Consider the following 21734-nt stretch of genomic DNA (forward strand, 5'->3'; position numbering starts at 1 on the left):
GTGTTGTTGCATGTAATTTGGTTAGTCAGTTAAGACATATCAGACCGAAGCTTAGCTGGATATTTGGACCCATCCAAACTCAGTGTGTTTGTTTGTTCTTATATCATAAAAAAAAATATTAATCAATTTGTTTTTATTATTCTTTTTGGTGATAGATCAATCAAACTCCACGTTTATCGGGAGATTATAGAGAAAGGGGTAGAGTTGTTTCCGGTGAAGTATGACTTATAATAGTAGTTTAGGGTGCTTCACCACCCATCTTTCCACCTACTCCGGCTTGGACTAGCTAGTGTTCATAAAAAACTTTGAAAAAAAAAACTGAATATTCATCAACATGGTGCATAATATATCCCCTTAAAAACTGAATATTCGTCAACGGAATCTTGAACTTTCAGTTGAACCATTATAATTGGATACTACAAAGTTCAATCTATTAACTTTTGACTATTATTCTATAAAATTTCGAAGAAAATAATAATGTTTTACAATGCTAGTAAAAGATAAATGTCACATAATTGTCTATGACGTAGAATGGTTTCATGCTAACCGGGAACCGACACTGTCAAACCGGTTACACTAATATCCGAAATGAACGAACCAGGATTAAAGCAAACAGAATCAAAGGTTACACTAAAAAAAGTCACAAATAGTAACCGATGTTTCACACAAACAGAGACAGAATAAATGTCACATAATTTTCCCATAAATGTCTATGAAATACGAAGAATTTCATGCTAACCGGAAACCAACACTGTCAACCCGATTAAAACTACATCCAATATGAATTAACTAGGATTAAAACAAACAGAATCAAAGGGACTAACACATCCAAAGACAAAACACCTTAGTAAGGTATTTATGCATACCTCTGACTCTCTCTTTAGTCTAGCAATCAATCATCTAAGAAGTAGTATGATCCTGCAAGCTTTTGCTCTCTGTCCTTGGTGGACTCTAACTTGTTGATCCTTGGCCTGAAGTTAGTAGGATCTCGTCTGAATGTGATGTTCAGGTGCTGCCAAAAGGAGCTAGCAAGTTAGCTCAATTGTTCATAGAGGATTTTATAAAAACATGAATACTACTGTCTGATTTACCGATAAGAAAAGGTTCATCCCACTGGTGAGTGACTGCGGAGAATGAGCAGTACACTTGACACCAGGTTGTCCTTCGTACACGATAACTTTATCCGCAAGATAGGTCGCCATCATAAAGTCATGCTCAACAACAAACGCGGTTTTCTTTGCGTGTAGGATGAACCGTTTTATGACTTTAGAAGCTCTGATCCTTTGCTCTGAGTCTAGATGCGCACTTGGCTCATCAAGCAGATAGATATCTGCAGGCTTCCCTAGACACAAAGTTATGGCAACCCTCTGCCTCTCTCCACCGGAGAGTTTGTTCACCGTTTGATCCAACAGCTCCTCAATCTGAAGCGGTTTCATTACATCCGACACAAACTGAGGATGCGTGTATGCGTCACGTATCCTATCATGTAGGAGCTGTCTCACCGTACACTCAAGCTTTGAATCATTTCCTTGAGGTTTGTAGGACACGTTAAACTCTGGCATCTCTGGTTCTACACCATCTTCACTTGGGAATGCACCTGCCTGCATTAGTAATATACATTATAGAGGTCACATCCTTCAATGTGTAACGCACAAGGAACAGAGAAACTTTACCAGCATCCTGATGAATGTTGTTTTCCCAGTACCGTTCTCTCCAAGCATCACAATAATCTGAGAGTCTGTGAACTCTCCTTCCATTACATCCAGCTTGAAGTCTCCAAGTTTCTTACTCATGTTAGGGTACTTGTATCTTGCATATGACTTCACTTCCCCTTCGCTCTCTTGTGGTGTCTCAGAAACCTAGACAAGAAACAACACATCAGTCACAAACTCTCTTGACAAGAACCAATTAGTAAAGCCTCACCTTAAAGGTCAGAGACTCATCCCTAAAACGCAAGTTTTCAGTGGGGACAAAACCAGCTAAGAACACATTGATTCCTTCTCGGACAGAGAAGGGGAGAGTCACGACACCATAAGCTGTCGGCTTTCCATACAAACAACAAACGAAGTCCGACAAGTAGTCAAGTACACTGAGGTCATGCTCCACCACAATCACGTAGCTGCAAAGAACAACATCAGTTTGTATTCAAGAACAAAAGAGAGGATCATTAAGAAGAGATGATGATAGAACCAAACTTGTCATGTTTGAGGAGGGAGCGTATAACTTGAGCAGCTTTGAGTCTCTGCCTCACATCTAGGAAGTTAGATGGTTCATCAAACACATATATGTCTGCCTTCTTGAGACAAACTGCGGCAATGGCGAACCGTTGTAGCTCTCCACCAGATACTTGTGTTGCTTCACGGTCCAAGAGGTGGTTCAAGTCCATAGCATCACAAATCTCCGACATCATTCCTCTTTCGTCCAGCTTCTCAAGGACCGTCCCAAGCAAACCTTTAGCAACTTTCTTTATAGCATCGACATGTTGTGGCTTCATAGCAGTCTGCACACAAGGAGAGGCATCAAACTCGCTTAATTAGAAACAAATATTATCTGAGATTTATGAGACCTTAAATATTTTTAGTTTAATCTTCCATATTTTTTTTGACAATTTAGAGTCTATGTGACTTATGTGTAATAGCTATTTATAATTAGAGATCAAAACAAATGTTATTTAAAATTTAGAGGTTAAGGCAAATGTTTCATCCGGCTGTAATTGGCTTCTACTCTCTACCATACCTTTAGTTTCTCTTCTTCAAGTCGGATGAGATAGCTTTGAAGTTCTGTACCACGGAAGTGAGCCAAAATCTCATGCCAGTCAGGAGGGTTCTGCACAAGAAGTAGCATTACATGTCGTTGGAATGAAAAACTTTATAGAAATGGAGAAAGTATTTTAAGTGTTTGAAGAGAAATAAACTTTATGAAGAAGAAAGCTTTTTATAACTTTGAAGAGGATTTCTTATTGCTTAGATGATTCTTACAAGCTTGGATTTCTTGATTTCTTGATGATACAAATGAGAAGAGAAAGGAGGTATTTATAGCCTCCAAAGTACAAAATATCTTATATATTTTAATCCTAAATCTAGATTATTCTTTTTAAATATCTAGATTATTTTATCAAAATTATCTAGATTATTCTATGCAAATATCTAGATTTTTTTTATTTAAGGAGGTGGAAGATTATTCTAGATATTGGGCTAAGTTTGGGCTAAGCATGATTAGTGAATTATTAGCCCAATAATACTTGATCCAAATCAAGTTTACTTCTCAACACATGTAACAGTTATATAATATAAGAGACAGGTTTTACATATGCACAAGAGAAGAGATGATTTATTTACATTGTATCTGCCAAGGTTTGGTTTGGTTTTTCCAGCCAAGATTTGGAGAGCTGTAGATTTACCAATACCATTTGTTCCAACCAAACCTAGGACTTGACCAGGCCTTGGCACTGGAAGCCTACAAATCAATTAAGATATATATATATTTCAGAGCACTAAAGATAAATGGTTAAACAGAGTTCGCAAGGCATTATTAGCTAATTACCTGTGTAGTTTAAAACCATTGGAATTATAGCGGTGGATTGTATCTTTCTCCAAGTCCTTTGGAAGATTGATGATCTGAATAGCTTCAAAAGGGCATTTCTGGGATTTTGCACCAGCAAATCTCACTTAGTATAAGGGTGACACATTCATTGTAAGAGTATATATAGACTACATACGTACCTTAACGCAGATACCACATCCTATGCACAGTTCCTCTGACAAGAAAGCAGTGCTGGAAGCAGGAGTCACCTCGATACAGAGTTTCCCTAGAAATTGACACAACATATCGGTTTATGCACATACTGAAGCCCCAGGAACGGCATGATTAAACCTCTACAAAGAGCCTTAGCCCGAGAATGAGACGAGGAAACGTACCGGTCTTGACGACAGGACAGCTCTTCTTGCACTCTTGGCGGCATTTCTTCGGCTTGCACCGATCGCTATTCACGATAGCGATCCTCGTCAGTCGATCCGACATCCTTCAAGAATACTATGTACAAGTTTCACAACACACAAAATATCAGACATATAATAGAGCATTTTATTGCACATGACGTAAATTCCATAACTTAGCCGTGTGACAGTAACTTTAACAGCACCCAAAAAGACAAGAAACCAAACAAATCCGACAAACTCGGAACAAAGAATCCCAATAGAATATCTCTGTCTTTTAGAGAAACAACTTTAACCAAAAACAAACATAATTCTAAAAGCTGCATGAATCGTCGGAGTATAGAAGGGAAACATGATCTAGTTACCAGTTATAGCAAATCGGCTTGGGGGAGATCAAAGAAGCTGGGGACGGAATCAGCTGATGGCCAAGGTGGAGTTACAAACAGAATAGGGTTTGAAGTTTTATATATCCTCAAGTCCTATAAAAGAAAATTGAGGACACGTTGACAAAAATGGAAATTATTACAAAAATTGGAAACTTGTTAGTTTCTAAAAAAAAAAAAAAAAATGGAAATGATTACAAAAATTGGAAACTTGTTAGTTTCAAAAAAAAAAAAATTGGAAACTTGTTACATTTGTCACTTCTTAACCAATGAGCATGCGGAATAGTATCCACGTTGGTAAGAGGACCAAAGTTCCTTTTTCTTTATTACAGCTCATAAAACATAAAGACGTTCCCTCTACTTTCATCTCTCTCTACTTTCAATGGGCCGACCGTGAAGCTAATTTAGTTATATGATTCTAGGCCTCAACAGATGTATGCTTGTGTTGGGTTCAGATTAATTTTCACTTCGTGGGCTCTTTTTTAGAGAGAGCTCAGTTTTATTCCAAAAAAAAAAGTATATAAAAGAGGAACTTTTCGTTGGTTTTTGATGCGGTGGTAGAATTTTCTTATATTTAATATCTAGATTTATGTATTTGAGAGGTGTCAACGTTTCACAACTTACCAACCCAAACTACACCAAACACTTTGATAATCAGCTAATGACCACCAAACCTATACATCTATCATCATCATAACTTCATAACGGGCTTATTAAAGCAAAGACTTGGAAGTATGAACTCGACGACCCTCGTAGACCTAAACGAAAGGAAAAGGTTGAAACTTTGTATTGACCAAAAACTTTTCAACAACCACTCGTACACTGCCACGTTATAAAGTTTGTAAACAAAGGTAGAATTAATTATGGCAAATTTCTTAAACTAATATCTGTAGAGATAAATTAATATAAAAATGAGTAGAACACAAAAAACCCAACGGATATTTTCCATTTGCTCATGAAATATATTTACAAGTGTTTAACCCAGACGAATCCAACTCGAATGAAATTTAAATTAATCCTAAGTATTTCACTTAGACGAACAAGAAACACTAACTTTTGTTCAAAATTATTTGTTTTTCAAACTAAAAAATAAAGAACAGACAAAACCAAAATTTAACAACTTAACGACTTTATAATATTTTTTCTTCCTTTTTGTATGATTAGCTCGATAGAGATAAAGTAAGAATAAGACTTTTTATTCTCTTTACTTTTATCCGGCCAGCGAATACGACTTATGGCGCAGAAAAATTTCAAATATTGACCCATGTTTTCTTGTGGCAAATATATTAACATAGAAGCCATCTTCATGTACTTTAATAATAGTCTATATAATACATATAAACACACTATGAACGAGACATAAAACTCATACCACAATCCACACAAATGGCAAACCTCATCCTCAGCATCACCTCTCTAATCATCCTTCTCGCAGCTGTTGTCTCCGCAGGAAAGGGCCAACACTTTGGCAAAACCATTAACCGGAAACACCTCGGAACCCGTAAGGAGAAACTCACTTTCTTCCGTGTCTACTGGCATGACATTCAAAGCGGCTCGAACCCTAGCTCGGTCGTGCTCCGACCTCCTCTCTCCAACTCCTCCTTCTTCGGAGCGGTCACCATGATCGATAACCGTTTAACTACAGAGGTCTCCGTAAACTCGACTTTGGTAGGCCAGGCTCAAGGGATGTACGCTGGTGCGGGCCAACACGATGCTTCTGCGCTTATGGTGATGAACTTCGCGTTCAAGACAGGTAAGTATAACGGAAGTACGATCTCGATTCTTGGTCGAAACGCGGTGTTGACTAAGGTTAGGGAGATGCCGGTGATCGGAGGAAGTGGACTGTTCCGGTTCGCTAGAGGTTATGTCGAGGCTAGGACTAAGTGGTTGGATGTAAAGACAGGAGATGCTACTGTTGAGTACAGCTGTTACGTCTTGCATTATTGACAATATGATGATTGTATGTCTCTCATTTTAAAAAAAATTATTTAGATTGCTATGTCTGGGTCCTGGTTTATTGACTTACTTGTATTTTGGTCCATGCTTTCCATGAACATAATAATGTGCAATGCTATTCCAATCTAAATTGGAACTAAACAAAAATATTTAGGATGATTGAAAATGAAATTTTGATTCGAATATTATTATTTAACTATAAGTCTATTTCTCAAAAAAAACTATAAGTCTATAATAAAACACTAGGTTAAGATCCGCAGAATGAATATTATATGTAAATTATTTTCATGTATTATATGTTTTTTACATATTATAAAATAGTATATATATATATATATTGAATAATTAAAATTTAGTAACTGCTACTTATATAATTAAATTGGTGCAAACACAAGAATAAATTTCATTAATTCAAACAAACACTTTTATTTTATTTTTGATCATTTTTATTTTTATAACAAAAATCTAAAATCACTGATAACAAAAAGAAAATTGTGGGATGTTTAATTTTTGTAATTTATAATTTTAAAAATCTTCAATGCAAACTTTAAAATTTAAATATTAAGTTGTCAATATTTTTTCAAAAAGATTCTCCAAAAATATCAAAGCAGATTTCGAAATTAAAATAATCATGTATTTTTATATGGTATATAATTTATTTAAACAATAGTAATAAATATATTTATTAAATATGAATTACTACTTATATAATTTGTAATCATGTGTATCCTATTATAGCATAAATTTCAAACCATGGATCAAAAAAAATTTCAGTGAAAGATTTTTAACAACTTTAGTTATTTATAGTCGCTTTTTTAAATTCAAAATATAACATACATAAAGAAAAATCTAAATTTTTATTATACAGTTTATGTGGATGTTTAATTTATTTTAATAAGTTATAATTTTAAAAAATAATATACTAATTTTTGTCAAATATTTTTATTCAAAATCATTGATTGTCATATATACTTAAATCACATTAGTCAATTCCGTGATTTTATATAAGGAAACAATGAAGGACATTAATAAATAATTTATAGTTATTTTAATAAAAATTATTAAATATTTAGATGGACCAACATATTTTCTAAGAATTTTAAAAATGATTTTATTAATGACACGTGGGTATAAATTTTTTTGTAATGCTTCCCTTTTAATAGATAAGGATAGATAGATTTAAACCGTTGTGAATAAAAATATAAAAATATTAAATTTTGGATACATTTAAATCTCAATTTGTAACAGACCCCCAAAAGTAAATTCAATTCTTTAAAGATATATATATATATATATATATTATATATAATTTACATAATAACAATGACAAAGGATCTTGCATAATGCCTATTTTTAGTTTTTATTAAGATTTTTTAAAATTTGTTAGCAAGAAAAAAATATCATAGCTTCGCAAGAGACCAATTTAAATCGCACACATTTGTTTACTTTTCTTTTTATCGGGAATAAACTATAAATAATATTCGTATCTCATTTTAATTATTTTCTGGACATATTAGCTTTTCATCCACTTTTAAAAGAAAAGATATTAGCTTTTCATCCATAAATTGATAAAATTCTACTCAAAATCCCATTGATATTCTTGTTCTACTAATGCGTTGACCCTTTTTAACAGAGAAAAACCAAAGGTATTTTATTTTTAAGTTTTTTCACAAAAATAGCTTTTAAAGAAAAAAATGAAAAAAATGTTTCATCTAATAGACAAAAGATTATAAATGCAAAAATATGTTTATAGTTTCGAATTATATGCTTTAAAATTCATTTTTTTATAAATTTTCTTTTTTCTAAACTTTTCTAGTTTTCATATTTTTTAAAAAAACTAGAAAATACTTATTGAAACTAATTTAAAATATATATTTTCTATTTTCAAATTTTTTATTTTATAAAATTTTAAACTACAATCCCAAGACTCCTCCCCTTTAATCTAAACTCTAAGATCTTGATTAATTAATTTTAGGGATATAAGTGTATATATACCTCTTTAATGAAATTTTTTGGTTATTTTGATCTTTATAGGTTATATTTGTGGCAAAAAAACTTTTAAGAGATATATTAGAGTATTTCTCAAAAATCAAAGAATGAAATTAAATAAATAAACAGATGACAAAAAATGAAGTAAATAAACAGAAAAGACTTAAATACCAAAAGGTGCTTAAAGATTAAAAAAAATATAAAGCAAATGCAAGTAAGAAACCTGGTTAGAGAACAATGCAAAAAAATGAAGTAAATAAACAGAAAAGACTTAAATACCAAAAGGTGCTTAGAGATTAAAAGGAAATAAAGCAAATGCAAGTAAGAAACCTGGTTAGAGAGTGCTTTGACTCAAAAAGCTCTTGATGGGTAATCGTTCTAGTATTCATTTGTCTTGTCTGCGAAATTAGAAGAACATGTGCCATAGAAATATATAACGACTTTTGAGTAGACGAGTATGTTGTCCAAAAAAAAGAGTAGAATAGTATAACTGTGACAAAAATAAAAGAGTAGAAGAGTATAGAAAAATATAAATATTACCCACTCAGAACAAATTCTTTTCTTTGTAGGGACTAGGGACCCTATCTACCTCTGATATTGATGGTACCATATTTGGGCTTTAAAAGGCCCATTATAATGTTAGATTGCATGGCACAACAAGAACCGTGCCTAGTCCCATGCTTCTCTAGTCTCCGCCTACCAAATGAAATCAAGTTTACTACTTATCAAAAGTAAACTGTTTTTCTTTTTAATGTTTATGTCACAAGATGATATTTTGATTCTTAATTTTTTTTTCTTATAGCTGCAACGTCAACGGATATAGTTTGTTATTTTTTTAGTTTTACTTTTTATCAAATAGTTTGTTATTTTATTAGGGGTTGACTTTGTTATACTACCTCTAAAAATTAGAAAACGAACACAAAAGTTTAAACTATTATCATCGTGGATAGAAGGATAGAAAACACTACATATAAATCTTAGATGCGATGTCCATGTATACGACATTTGGATTTATAATTATCATGATTACCAGCATACTAACTAAAACTAGGTGGCTTCACCCCGCGCAAGCGCGGGGAATGTATGTGTTCACTTCAATGTCATCAATAATAGTACATGATAGATTCTATGCATTATTATTTTACTGTCCCAGTTTATATCATAATCGCCTTTGGTGTCATTTCCATTCATCTCTCAAAACATGAAACTTATTACTTATCTAGTGTCAACGTTTTTGGCTTTCGGCTATCTTACTTGTGTTTGACATTACGTTATTTACCAGTGTCATGAGATTTCACAATTGATTCCCCTCTCAAATATCTTGAACACTTGATCTTTTTTATTTCTATTGTTGTTCAACACTATTCTCCATTTGTTTCTTATTTCAACTTCGGCCTCCATTCCGTTTCAAATGTACCTGCATATGTAAAATTTGCATTTTGTATGTTTTTTAGTATTTGCGATTCCTTTTCTTTTATATGGCACATATATATTTCTGTCAAATTTGCATAATTTTGTGTTCTTGTAGTCTTATCTTTTGATCTTTTCCTCAGAATAACTCACAAAATAGAGAGTTAAACGGGGTGTTCCAAAAAAGAAAAAAAAACTTTCTTGCAGAGAGGGTGCAGCTATGACTACTGAGGTAACTCGGTTGTCTGTCCTTTCTTTTTCCTATGTTCTTGAACCAAAGCCGTATAGGCTTTTCTTTTTCACTAAATATAGTATAGTTTCTCATAAATTTGGACTGGTGGTGGTAGACTGCCTAAGAATGGGAAAAATAATGGTTCCTAAAGTACCAATTATATGTTTTAAGAAGGCTTTCAAGAGTGACTGATCCAAAATTTATGACACTTTGAAGCTTGAGAAAGATAATATACGTAAAGAAAAAATATTCTCCGAACTTCTGTTTTTGGGTTCTACAGGAAAGAGCTGGTGTCACCACTCAGAAAGGATTTGTTGACAGAGCGTGAAGAGAATCATAGAAAGGTTAGTGATGTATCAATGGAGCTTAAGGTTGAGTGAGAAGAGATTGAATTATCTCCCACTGGAAGTTTTGAGCATAACAACTTTGAGGTTTATAGAGTCAATGGCGTCGAGTCTGTGCAGGCTGTACTAAAGCTGGAGCAAAGAACAACACTCCCCCTAAAGATAATGGAAATAAAACTACTCTTTTTTTTTATCAACAGAAATAAAACTACTCAAGGCAAGGAAAACGACTCTAAAACTATTGCTTCAGGAAGCAAGTTTGGTGGTCAATTTTCTTATGGTGTCAAGCAAGCTTCGGACGTACTCCAATTTATAATACTTTAGAAATTTTTTTATAGCATTATTTTATCCCTTGAGGTATAAAATATTTTTTTCATGAAAATCTATACTAAAAACACTACTCGTAAATGGTGAATCAAAGTAAACCCGTCAAAGATTCATTAATATTAAAAACAGAGATAAAATATCTGTGAATATGAAAACAATAAAGGAAAAAGATCCAAAGTTCATACTGAGAAACATAGCTATTAGAAGCTATTAAAAAAATAGATAAGACTGATGACGGGATGATAGGAATGGATTTTCCCAACTACTCACGGCCACGCTTGCGTTTCTTCAGAGCGGTTGTATTTTCTGCAGGAATTGCTGAAGCAAATTGCTCACCAATCTTGTATCCCAAAATAGAGGGGCCAGGAGACGAAGCTGCTAACCCTACTTCACCTTAACTGTTTGGAAGAATGCTCTCAGAGTGTTCCTGAGTTACATGTACGTGATGTATTAGAAAGGGCCCAAGCAGTAACATATTGACATGTAAAATTAGGCAATCTATCTTCAGTGATGGTGGAGACAGTGAAGGTACGGTGGTTGGGAGTGAAGTTGAAAGGTATGACACGGATCTGAAACACAAAATCCTTCCCTTCTAGCTCTTGCAGACTTCTTGGGAGATATTCATCTTCGTCGTTTGAAACCTGCAGCAAGTCAACAATATCTGTAAGCTATACTAACCTACAAATGCCAACACTAATCTAAATTTATATACGAAGGAAAGAAAGCACCACATCGAGGGCAAGAACAACAGCTTCCTGTTTGGTAAGTCTTGACATCTCCTTATCGAAATTTTCAGTGGCGCTATCTTTGCCATCATCAATAGGGAGCTCAACACGTAAACCTGAGATTAAGTATTAGAATTATCAGTGAATATATTACCTGAAGCCGTTTAGATAATTGCAAAAGAGTAGACAAACTAACCTGACTACACCGGTTACGTCAGTAGTTACACATCGGCTGGCTGAATATCCGAAACTGGCTGGCCCTGTTAGCACTGTCCTGTAAGAAAGCAAAAGAATATCATTGGTTATGAAAAAATATCATAGACAGAACTAATAATCAGGAACAAACGTTCTCATATCTGAACAATGAATAACCTATGTGTATTTTGAATATACTAAAAAAAAAATTCATAGACAAAACTAAAAAAAACATGCACAAACGTTTACATATCTGAACAAAGAATAACCTATGTGTAGACTGAATAAAATAAAAACAATAATCTCATAGACAAAACCAAAAAAAAAAACATGAATAATCTGTGTTTACTTTCAGTAAATTAAAAACCAATGAAATAAGTTCTAAACAAAACTCACCAGTTCATCGAGAAGGAGAATCGTAATTCCCATGAACTTTCATTCTTGTTGATAGTTCTAAACAAAACTCACCAGTTCATCGAGAAGGAGAATCGTAATTCCCATGAACTTTCCATTCTTGTTGATGTTCCGGGAATCCCAGTGGCGGATGAGCCGACCAACAATCGACTGACCGACTGAACGGTTCTTCCGAGGCGGAGGGAGTTGAAGGTGGTGTAGGCAACTGCGGAGTTGGCGAGTGGAGCAGCTGGTGAAGCCATTTTCGTAACAGAGAATGAGACTTAACCAATTGTAAGAAGTGTAGAATGGAAGTTTATATGGAGAAAGCTTTAAAAGGCGTTACGGGAGGTGGAATCGTCTCGCCATCGGAGGACTTGCATAGAGTCATAAAGATCTAGCAAAAGAAATGACATCGTCTGGAATTGGAATCGACAGAGACGAAGGAAAGAAGAGGCGACGGTTACCCTAATCTAAACCAAGAGAAGTCAATAGTTCTGGGCTAAATCTATGATTAGCCCAATCATGAATCAGCTCCGTAAGCCCATTCGAAAAAAAGAGATGGGACCCACAAATATGCTGATGTGTCACTGCAGGAATGCCTCAACTGTCCTATTATATTATAGACTAGTGGTATTCCGGCGCTACGCGCCGGGTTTATATGTTTTATTCTTACATGAATTTCCAATTTATTTTATGGTCTTAATGAATAGAGTTGTTCAAAAATGTAAAAATGAAAATATGTTGAAAGAGAATGATATTTTTCTGATCTACTTGACAGTTGTTAGCGATTATAGAGTATTACTTTGAAGTTATTTACTTCAAACTTGAATAGCATAAGTGTTTGTAACTAATCGAATCAATAAAAATAGAATAAAATATCTGATAGTCATAACAAAGTTAATTAAGTTAAAATTTAAATATAAAATAAAATTAGTGTTTTAATTAGAGAACATACGTGAACAGTATATAGATGGAACTGCATTTGAAATTTTATTTTATTTAAATACCAAATCACTACCATGCTTATTGGCTGAACTGAGGTAATTATTGCATTACAAATCACTCTTATTGTACTATAGTTGAAGCTTATAAGGAGCGACTGTCATGCTTTTTTTGAATATACCGTTTATTTCAGTTTAAGTACTATTTGTTATAAATTATTGTTGTTGTGTGAAAGATTAACATTTGGAAGTATTGATTATGTGAATTTTTTTTGTTTTTTGTAAAAAAAATCTTAGTATACATCCACATAATAATTTGTCATTTGGCTTTCGAATTATCAAAAATGATTTGGTTTCTTTTAGTATATATATGTAGGAAATTATTTATTGTTTATTAGAAATAAAATGTAATAATTTTCTCCTGATAGAAATCAAACCTCAATTTTCTGCCACATTTTAAATTGAAAACAGTATGTTTTTATTAACCAGTCTTGTTCAACTACATGAAAACAATATAGTAACAGCAGTCTCTAAGAGAAATTGTTACAAATACCATAAGTTAAGTATCATTTTTTAAAGATATCACCACTTAGAAATGTAATACCATTTGAGTTTAGATTTTAATGATTATTGTTAAGAGTTTAGTGTTAAGAGGTTAAATTTGAAAAATTAATTTAATGTTATTTTATATCAAATTTAGAGTATTTATGAAAATAGTCATTCAAATTTATAAGTGGTATCAAACTTGTGGTAGAATAGGGAGATAATATTTATTTTGTAAATTTCGAAAATGAAAAAAATACCAGATCACATTGTCAAATATATGAAGCGTACTTGTTTAAGCAAATAAGTTTGATGATTTTCTGTCAAACTGAACTTACCTATGTATAAAATTACAAATTGATGCTTTCATGTTTGGAAACTAACACGAAGATTTAAAGAGCCAAATACAACAGAAATTTATTAAAAACTTTTAACTCAGAGAAGAGAAAATGGCTCCAACATCTTTTTCCACACCATACGCATTAGTGGCTGTAGTCTCAGTCTTTGGTTAAACAACAGACATGACTATCCATAAACGTATTAGTAATCTGAAAGAGAAAACACACACATACGTGAATAAAACAAAGGTTGGTTAATAAGTTAAAAAAAAACAAAGGTTGATCAAGATTTAATTACCAAGTAACAGATATGGAAAGGAAGGAAGAAACACCTGAACCGGCTCGAAACAATGGGATCAGCAGTCCCATACACGTTACAAATGATCATGTAAGATAGGCTTCACAATGCAAGAAATCCCACAAGATTCTAAGAACATCTCTGAGCATTTCCAAAACACAACCCCTGTCAATGTTCTGCTGCTGCAGACCAAAAAGTAGCAAACAAAGCTTCACTTCCAGTAGAGTTTCAAAGATACAAAAGAGTACAATAATGTACCTGTTTCATGTCTTTGAGCATCAGAATCACCTCCCTATTGACTTGCCCCGTTCCAATCCTCTCATTGAATCTATCAGTCTCTCTCACCCTAAGCCTCAGAGTTAGGTTTACCAAACGGCCACCTTAAACCACCTTTTACATTTGGATCAACTGTAGCTAAATCATGTAGCCATTTGACGTCACTTATCCCTTTCTCCTGCTCATCATAGAAACATCACCAAAAATAAGTCCCAAGAGAATTTTTTAATCATTGTGCCAAAAATTAACTTACAGTGAGATGTGTGATTTTCCTTTTGCCAAAAGTTTAACGACATTCATCTAGCGATCAGCCTTACACTCAGCGAACTGAAGTTGATGATTTTCCATAGTCGGAGATGGCTGAAAGAGACTGAGTGTTCTATGATTGATGAAGGAGCAAATGATTTTCTCTGCAGATTCTCATGCCAGTCTATATAGATAGATTTCAAGCTCGGCAGTGAAGAAAAAGTTAAGAAGCAATGAAGATCAAGTAGTGGGTGTAGAGGAGTCGATGCCATAACGGGAGACGTTTTGCAATCGTCTCTTGAGTGGGAAGGGGAAGCAGGACGGCCTAGGTTTAGGGATGAGAAATTTACGAAAGTGACACATCCTCTTTGTCAAAGGATGGGCTTTGTGGGCCTAAAATCTCAGCGACATATACATAAATGCTGCCACGCGTTCTGCGAGAACCAAAAAGAAAAATTAGAAGCAGCTCAGCGAGAGAATGAGAAGACGCACAGCTGATTGACACGTGGCGAAGTTTGGGTATAGGTGAGAAGACGTGGCTCATTGTGGAGAGTTTCTTGTCAACTTTATTATTATAGATTAGTAGACGTATGTATGACTTTTTGGATTACTAAAAATATATGATCCATTATTGAAATTAGTAACTTACCAGCCAAACCAATCCATGACTTTGGAATTATTCTTTTTTTGGTAATCGACCTTTGAAATTTTCTCACTGTCATGAATAACGCTACTTAGATTAGCTAATATTACAACTACTGTATCTGCACTTTTTTACACATATATAATCATGGAGTAGACGTATAGTATTTTGATAAATAGTTAATTACATAGTCAAGTTAAATGTAAAATATTTTATAATATATTGATGAGTTAATCTTTTTTTTTCGTCAAAACTAATGTTCTCTAATTTTGCTAAAGTAATCCGCTAAGAGCCTATATTTAACAGAAACATGCCACATTCGAAAGATGACCATATCCAAATATACTGACTAAAATTTTGAAATATTACTAATTTAATTTAGTCAAAAATGTTATTAACATAATAGAATTTTTAAAAATAAAGCGGAAGGAAGTAAAACCGCAGAAGAAACAACAAAACCTCTAGGAGAGTGTACATTTGGGTTGAAGTTTGATATAAGTATTGAAGCTTTATTTGTTTCTTGGTTAGGAATAAGATTCTGATGTGAAGATTAGTTTCTGAGAGGAGAAAGTATTTAACAGAGAAGATAATGGGCAATATCAGCAAAACCTAGAGTTTTTTTTTTAAATTTCAAAATTCATTTTTAGAGAGTTGTTTAAAATTTTTATAGAAATTAATCGATACTTTAAAATCTAAAACAAAAATAAATCACAAACGGAAAAGAAAATTTAATTTAAACGATATTCGCATATATATATATATATTAAATCTAAATATCTATTAAATGAAACTTTCTACCCATATGATTTAATGATCATTTTATTTTATTATAACAAAAATTCAAACATTTGATCACAAAATTTTCAATGTGGATTTTTAATAATTTTAGTAATTTTATACTTTTTTAAAAAATTTAAAATATAACATATACTAAAAATCTATTTTTATTATATGCTTAATATGATTTTTAACATATTTTAGTAAAGTATAATACTAAAACAAAAAATTACATAAGATACACAAATTGTTATCAAATTTTTATTATTCAAAATCGTTAATTGTCATATATATAGTAATAAAATTATGTAGTTCATTACATTTTATTTAAGAAAAATACATTTTTGTAGATTAATAATTAAATTTACAGTTAGTTTAGTGAAACATATAATATATGGTTAGATAAACCAATTTATTTCTTTAATAATTTAAATTTTTTTTAATGATGATACATATTATAGTTCAGAAATTATAATGATTCTTAAATAATATATAAAGGATGTCACCATTTATAATTTTAAAATTGTTAAGTTGTCGACAAAAAAAAAAAAAAAAAAAAAAAAATTGTTTTTTACGTACTCATATTTCTTTTTTTCTATTTTGTTGTTGGTAGTGGTATATAATTTATATATTATTCTTTTGTTTTCATTTTTATATTGTTTCAGAACTGTATTTAATATTATATCTGTTCATTTTACTTATCGTTTTACATTTGTGCAAACATTTAATTTTGTAGTTTTCAATATAAAATGTCATTATTTATATATCTAACTATATTTTAACCAATAAAAAAATAAATAGAAAATTAAGGTTAATAGATTATTTTTTTTGTCGACAGGTTAATAGATTTTGCTTAAAAATTCTAAACTAACACTTATTTTCTTACAAAAATGTTTTTCTACATCGACAATTAATTTGAAATGGAGAAAATATATATTAAAATAATTATATTAAAGGGACTTGGTTTAAAACCTGCCTTAGACATTCCCCTGGTCCGGAATGACGATTACGTAATGGAGCTTACGTAGAATTGATGACAGGAAACGAGGAAGAAAGTGAGTAAGAGATAAATAAGATTAGAAGAAGAAGATATTCAGTACCGTTATTGAAAACGACTGCCTAGAAGACTGAAATGTATATAAATAGATAGTCTTCACTCTTCCTCACACAGACTATCCAACTTCCGCTCAGCGACTTTTCGTGTTTCTCTGCTGCACATACCTCTGTTTCTTAACCATAGGGACAGCTAGCTTATCATTCTCTCCATCGTCCCTTTTTGGAAAAAGCTAACGTTGGATCAAACTTCCTCAAGAATTGGATTGGTCTACGTGAGTACCAACGAAGGCTACGATGATGGAAGCCAAAGTACGGAGGGCAGTATGGTGGGCCTTATGTATCTTCTTCCTCACGTACTTCTTGGCCCGTACGTCCCTCTCGAACCTTTCCTCTTACTTTCTAGTTTCTGACAAGAGCTTATGTAATACAGGAATAGTATTCATTGATGTGTCGTCAAGCTGCGAAATTACGCTTACGCTCTTGAATTAGGATGACTTTAACATCAGTTTCTAATAAAAGAATCCTTGTCTGATACATGAAGTATTTGTTTACTCTTGTTTCGTATTGCTGCTCTTATCTAGGCTTGGATATTTTGGGTATTGGTTCAGTTCGAGCAAATGACTTTTTTTTTTGATCAAATGACTAAAAGATCCGTTTACTACTTGGCTATTTTCGATTCAGATAATTTTGAATTCGATTCAGATAATATAGTAAAACTAAGAACCGGAAAAGATCCGAAAAAATTGGTTCTTATTCAGTTCTGATTCCGGTTTAATTATTTCAGATAGTTTGGATAATTCAAGTTAAATATTAGACATTTTGAAATATATAATAATTAGAATGATTCAGATTAGATATTTTTAAATAAAAATATTTGGATACTTTATAAAAATCTAGTTTTTTCAAATATTTTCAAATATTTTAATAGATTTTTAATTTAAAAATATATTAGTTAAGCTATAGTATATATAATTTATATTTTTATGTATTCCGATATCAGTTCGGTTCGATTATTTCAAATATATAAATATAAGAACATTTGGATATTTAAGAATTTCAATCAGGTTCAGTTCGGTTCTTCGGTTCCCTTTTTTTCTCTGCCTACTCTTATCTTATGGCGTTGTTAACAACATAATGCTTGTGATCTCATGCAGATACAAGTAAGTCTATGTGGATGAATTTGCCAGTTGCAGTTCTCATTCTCTGCGGTCTTCGAATTCTTTTGAATCAGAATGAGTTCAGAAGGAAAGTTATGCCAGCTCCAAGACAGAGACACTTGCCTTATCCCGGCAGGAAGCAGTTGTCCTTGAATGATGCTCGTCTTTCCACTACCCCACCTCCTCCAAGTTGGAAGAACAAGATTAACTCTCAGGTTGTGGAAAATGCGATCAATGATTTTGTAGGCACGATCGTTGATAAATTCGTGAAGAAGTTGTGGTACTCTGGGATCACTCCAGATAAAGATTTCCCTGAACTGATCCGTGGAATGATCATGAATGCTGTTGTTGAAATTTCGGTGAGGGTAAAAGAGATAAATATCTTCGGCTTAATCAGGTGCCGTACTTTATTTACTTTTTCTTCATCAAAAGTCTCAGAGTTTAGATTGGATGATTGATGAAATCGATGCTTAATTGTGCAGGGATATAGTTGATCTGATGGGTGATCATTTGGAGAGTTTTAGAAGAAACCAAGCTGCTATAGGTATTACTGATGTTATGAAGACACTGTCATCTGAGGACATAGATAAAAAGTTGAAGGGCCATCTTATGAATTCTAAGGAGCTTTATCCTGCACTCGTATCAGCAGAGAGTGAGTACAAGGTATGAGGGATAGTTCAGACTAAAACTGACTAGGCTCCTTCCTAAATTAATCAACTTTACGCAAACCTCTTCTTTTTTTTCTAACAGATTCTTCAGGAAATAGTTACTGGCATATTATCTGTGGTTCTCAGACCACGAGAATTTCAGTGCCCCTTTGTTCAAACGATAGCTAGAGAGCTTTTGGCTTGCTTGGTATTTCAACGTCTTGTGAATATTGCATCCCCCCAGTAAGTTATCTTTTACCTATATATGTCTTTCATAAAACTGTATTTGGGGTATTATGCAAACTAGCTAGGAGCCAGGAACAGTTTTTATAAATACAATGGAATGCATACGTCAAATTTTGCTTTCAGTTTACAAGATATAAACACTCACCATGTAAAAAAAAAGAAAATATAAACAGTCATCTTACTAAGAAAACTGCATCTGAATCGATGCACAGCAGCATTTCTTATAACGAAGACATTGAGTTACTTGAAGAAAGCACCCAAGGGGAAGATGATATTGTTTCAGAAGCTAATGGGTGGCACTCAGATAATGAATTGGACTCCAAGCATGTCCCACCAAGAGTGGTTAGATATCTTGGAGAGCCTGAGAAGGGGCTGAGCGATTCGCAGCACGCAGATCCATCGACAAGTTTGGTTCACATTCCTGCTAACATGCCACCTGAGGTACGTCATAAAAGGCACTTTAGTATCTATCGCTCTCTTGCACAATCTACAACAAAAATTAGCCAAACGACACAATCTGATGGCTTAGTGAGACATATTACCAAAGAGACATTAAAAGATATGTGGTCTTTTTTTGGCATTTTCTAATTTTTGATATTGGAATACTTGTCCTCTGCTTTTTTTTTTTTATTACAGTGGATTCCGCCCAATGTCATTGAGCTGATTTTGAACCTAGTTGATAAAATGTTTCAGTTAAAAAGAGGAGGTTGGTTCAGGTGAGACTAAGTACTTTATCTGTTGTAGATTATATGCTATTCTATTTTTTTTACTAGGTCCAGTTTATCACATGGCGTTTTCGAATAATCTTGATATGGTGTTATTGTAGGAGGAAATTGTTCTCGGGATTGAAGAAAATGTTACTAGCTATGGAAAATCCTGTGGATGACTTGCTTCTGTGGGGGATCTGTTGGCTGCGGAATGAAGACACAGTAGCTCATGGAATACGTTTGGCTACCGATGTAAGAATTAAGTTTTTCCCTAACTTCGTGTGGAAGTCAACTGAATCATTATCCGCTTCTAGATCCGACATCATGTTTTGATCTTGTGCAGAAGGCACAACTGAAAACTTCACCTGTTTCTGTCTCTTTGTGTTGCTGATATAATCTTATTTGAAATTTCTCTCCAGAACTTACGGCGACATGGTGAAAAGGCATTGGATCAGGCTGGCCCTACTTCCTTTGAGCAGCAACTTCAGTATGGAGCTCGTAAAATCAAGGAATTCCTTTTCAGTAAGTTTCTTAAATTAGTCTCCCCCTCAAATTGACTTATGTCGAGTTAGTCTAGCCTCATTGGAAGTAACGTTTTGGTGTTTGATCAGATAAGGCCCCAAAAGCTTTAGTGGGATTCGTATGGAACAATCTGCACAGGACATGCGCAAGCGACATCTTCTATTTCACTAAGGTTAGTCTTCTTTTACTTTCAGAGTAAAAGGGTTTCATTAGGCTGAAGCATGCATCATTTTGGTCTGACTAATACTTGACACATAAATCATGGGATCTCAGTCAAACGTATGCGTAAAGCAACTAGCATTTGCAATACTGGAACTGCTACTTGGAAAGGTTCTCCCCGAGCTGGAAGATACTTTGAGAGACATAAGGAAGAATCCTCCCCGCATGGTCGATCACAGTAATAACGAAGGCAGCCTATGATTTGCTTGAACCAGTTGCCTAGCTTTCTCTATGTTAAATATTTTTTTTTGGGTTCTTTATAGTATACCTATTATTCCATGTGTGTAAGAGATAAAAGTGCTAGTATCAATTTTTGTGAGTTTTTTTTTTTTTGGTAAACAACAAAGACACAAGGGTTTAAGTATATATAAATATCTTGTGTGTGGAAATTGCACAAAAAGAAGCTACACAATTTCGCTGCAGAGATTGCAATGGCGAGGACCCTGAAGAATGTGAAAAGACTTCAGTTGAGATCAAACATCCTCATCATCCAAAACATTATCTTCAGCTTACCTTTCATAAGTTGTCGAGAATTCAGACCAGATGATACTTTTGAGCCTAGACTTGTTCAGCTTCCAAGACAGACTTCCTTAACTTCCCGCTATGTGACCAAGTAACCTTACCTTTTATAAACTCCGGAAACAAACCTAATTCATAATCGAAATTTAAATGCAACTACTAAAATATAAAATTTTAAATCAAATATCAAAAAGTTTATTTTTTTGGATCAAATATCAAAAAGTTTATTAAATTAAGTATATGTGAGGAATTATTTTTTATAATAAATATATATTTCAGGTATTTAATAATATTCTAGATATTATTTATTTAATCCAGATTTGGTATAAGTATTCTTGGGATATCAGATTTTTAAAGTTTTTTGAATTTTGGTTTGGTTCAGATAAAATTCATAACCCCAAAATATATAAAACAAGACACCTTTGATATTTTTTTTTCCTTGGATCAGTTTCGGTTTTATTTGGTCATCACTAGTCTTGTTGTACATGTATACTTGTAATAAACCGACGTGGGATAAATACCTCTCTCTCTCTCTCTATCATCCACTCAACCTTTGTCTCTCTTCTTCATCGCAACCGCACCGGCCAAACCCTAATCTCCCCCAAATCATAAAAAAAAAACTTCCTCATCGGACAACAATCCATCTCCGTTTCAATCCCAAACCGAATCCGACATGAGCCAGACCATCGTCTCGCTTGGACTATAAT

At 33.3% G+C, this 21734-nt stretch overlaps 5 protein-coding genes across 14 annotated transcripts in view; 3 read left to right on the forward strand and 2 right to left on the reverse strand.

The window, feature by feature from the left end:
• Positions 1 to 657: 657 nt before the first annotated feature.
• Positions 658 to 4428, reverse strand: LOC108859814 (ABC transporter E family member 1). 4 transcript variants are annotated; one of them, XM_057011311.1, is made up of 11 exons: positions 4301 to 4415; positions 3918 to 4032; positions 3723 to 3808; positions 3544 to 3641; positions 3339 to 3456; positions 2737 to 2826; positions 2196 to 2500; positions 1924 to 2119; positions 1674 to 1859; positions 1092 to 1601; positions 658 to 1012 (listed from the first exon to the last, which is right to left on the reverse strand). In XM_057011311.1, exons 2-11 carry the CDS (start codon positions 4018 to 4020, stop codon positions 893 to 895), a joined length of 1812 nt encoding a protein of 603 aa, XP_056867291.1. In that variant the 5' UTR covers positions 4021 to 4032; positions 4301 to 4415; the 3' UTR covers positions 658 to 892. The 4 variants fall into 4 exon arrangements, with proteins under 4 accessions (XP_056867291.1, XP_018489227.2, XP_018489228.2 ...); XM_018633725.2 differs by having other exon boundaries at positions 659 to 1012; positions 3918 to 4021; positions 4301 to 4428; XM_018633726.2 differs by lacking the exons at positions 3339 to 3456; positions 3544 to 3641; positions 3723 to 3808; positions 3918 to 4032; positions 4301 to 4415 and adding an exon at positions 2942 to 3284 and having other exon boundaries at positions 661 to 1012.
• A 1125-nt stretch (positions 4429 to 5553) lies between these two features.
• LOC108857759 (dirigent protein 7) lies at positions 5554 to 6404 on the forward strand. Its single transcript, XM_018631773.2, has one exon. It carries the CDS (start codon positions 5705 to 5707, stop codon positions 6263 to 6265), a length of 561 nt encoding a protein of 186 aa, XP_018487275.1. The 5' UTR covers positions 5554 to 5704; the 3' UTR covers positions 6266 to 6404.
• Positions 6405 to 10657: 4253 nt separating this feature from the next.
• Positions 10658 to 12468, reverse strand: LOC108857141 (uncharacterized). 6 transcript variants are annotated; one of them, XR_008934508.1, is made up of 4 exons: positions 11893 to 12468; positions 11498 to 11570; positions 11308 to 11417; positions 10658 to 11217 (listed from the first exon to the last, which is right to left on the reverse strand). XR_008934508.1 is itself a non-coding variant. In XM_056986651.1 (3 exons), exons 1-3 carry the CDS (start codon positions 12150 to 12152, stop codon positions 11405 to 11407), a joined length of 279 nt encoding a protein of 92 aa, XP_056842631.1. In that variant the 5' UTR covers positions 12153 to 12463; the 3' UTR covers positions 10658 to 11404. The 6 variants fall into 6 exon arrangements, 1 of the variants encoding a protein (XP_056842631.1); XR_008934506.1 differs by having other exon boundaries at positions 10658 to 11003; positions 11109 to 11417; positions 11498 to 11575; positions 11965 to 12463; XR_008934504.1 differs by having other exon boundaries at positions 11498 to 11575; positions 11965 to 12462.
• A 4673-nt stretch (positions 12469 to 17141) lies between these two features.
• Positions 17142 to 20849, forward strand: LOC108858932 (uncharacterized). 2 transcript variants are annotated; one of them, XM_056986649.1, is made up of 10 exons: positions 17142 to 17377; positions 18165 to 18564; positions 18650 to 18830; positions 18918 to 19057; positions 19273 to 19501; positions 19697 to 19776; positions 19887 to 20019; positions 20187 to 20289; positions 20379 to 20461; positions 20563 to 20849. In XM_056986649.1, exons 1-10 carry the CDS (start codon positions 17305 to 17307, stop codon positions 20707 to 20709), a joined length of 1569 nt encoding a protein of 522 aa, XP_056842629.1. In that variant the 5' UTR covers positions 17142 to 17304; the 3' UTR covers positions 20710 to 20849. The 2 variants fall into 2 exon arrangements, with proteins under 2 accessions (XP_056842629.1, XP_056842630.1); XM_056986650.1 differs by having other exon boundaries at positions 19276 to 19501.
• A 693-nt stretch (positions 20850 to 21542) lies between these two features.
• The window catches only part of LOC130495271 (casein kinase 1-like protein HD16), a gene marked incomplete in the record, with an annotated part of 3521 nt that continues 3329 nt past the window's right edge, over positions 21543 to 21734 (forward strand). Inside the window, 1 exon segment of the mRNA XM_056986785.1 lies at positions 21543 to 21734.

The sequence above is a fragment of the Raphanus sativus genome, chromosome 5 (assembly GCF_000801105.2).
Source record: "Raphanus sativus cultivar WK10039 chromosome 5, ASM80110v3, whole genome shotgun sequence".
NCBI classification, from domain to species: domain Eukaryota; kingdom Viridiplantae; phylum Streptophyta; class Magnoliopsida; order Brassicales; family Brassicaceae; genus Raphanus; species Raphanus sativus.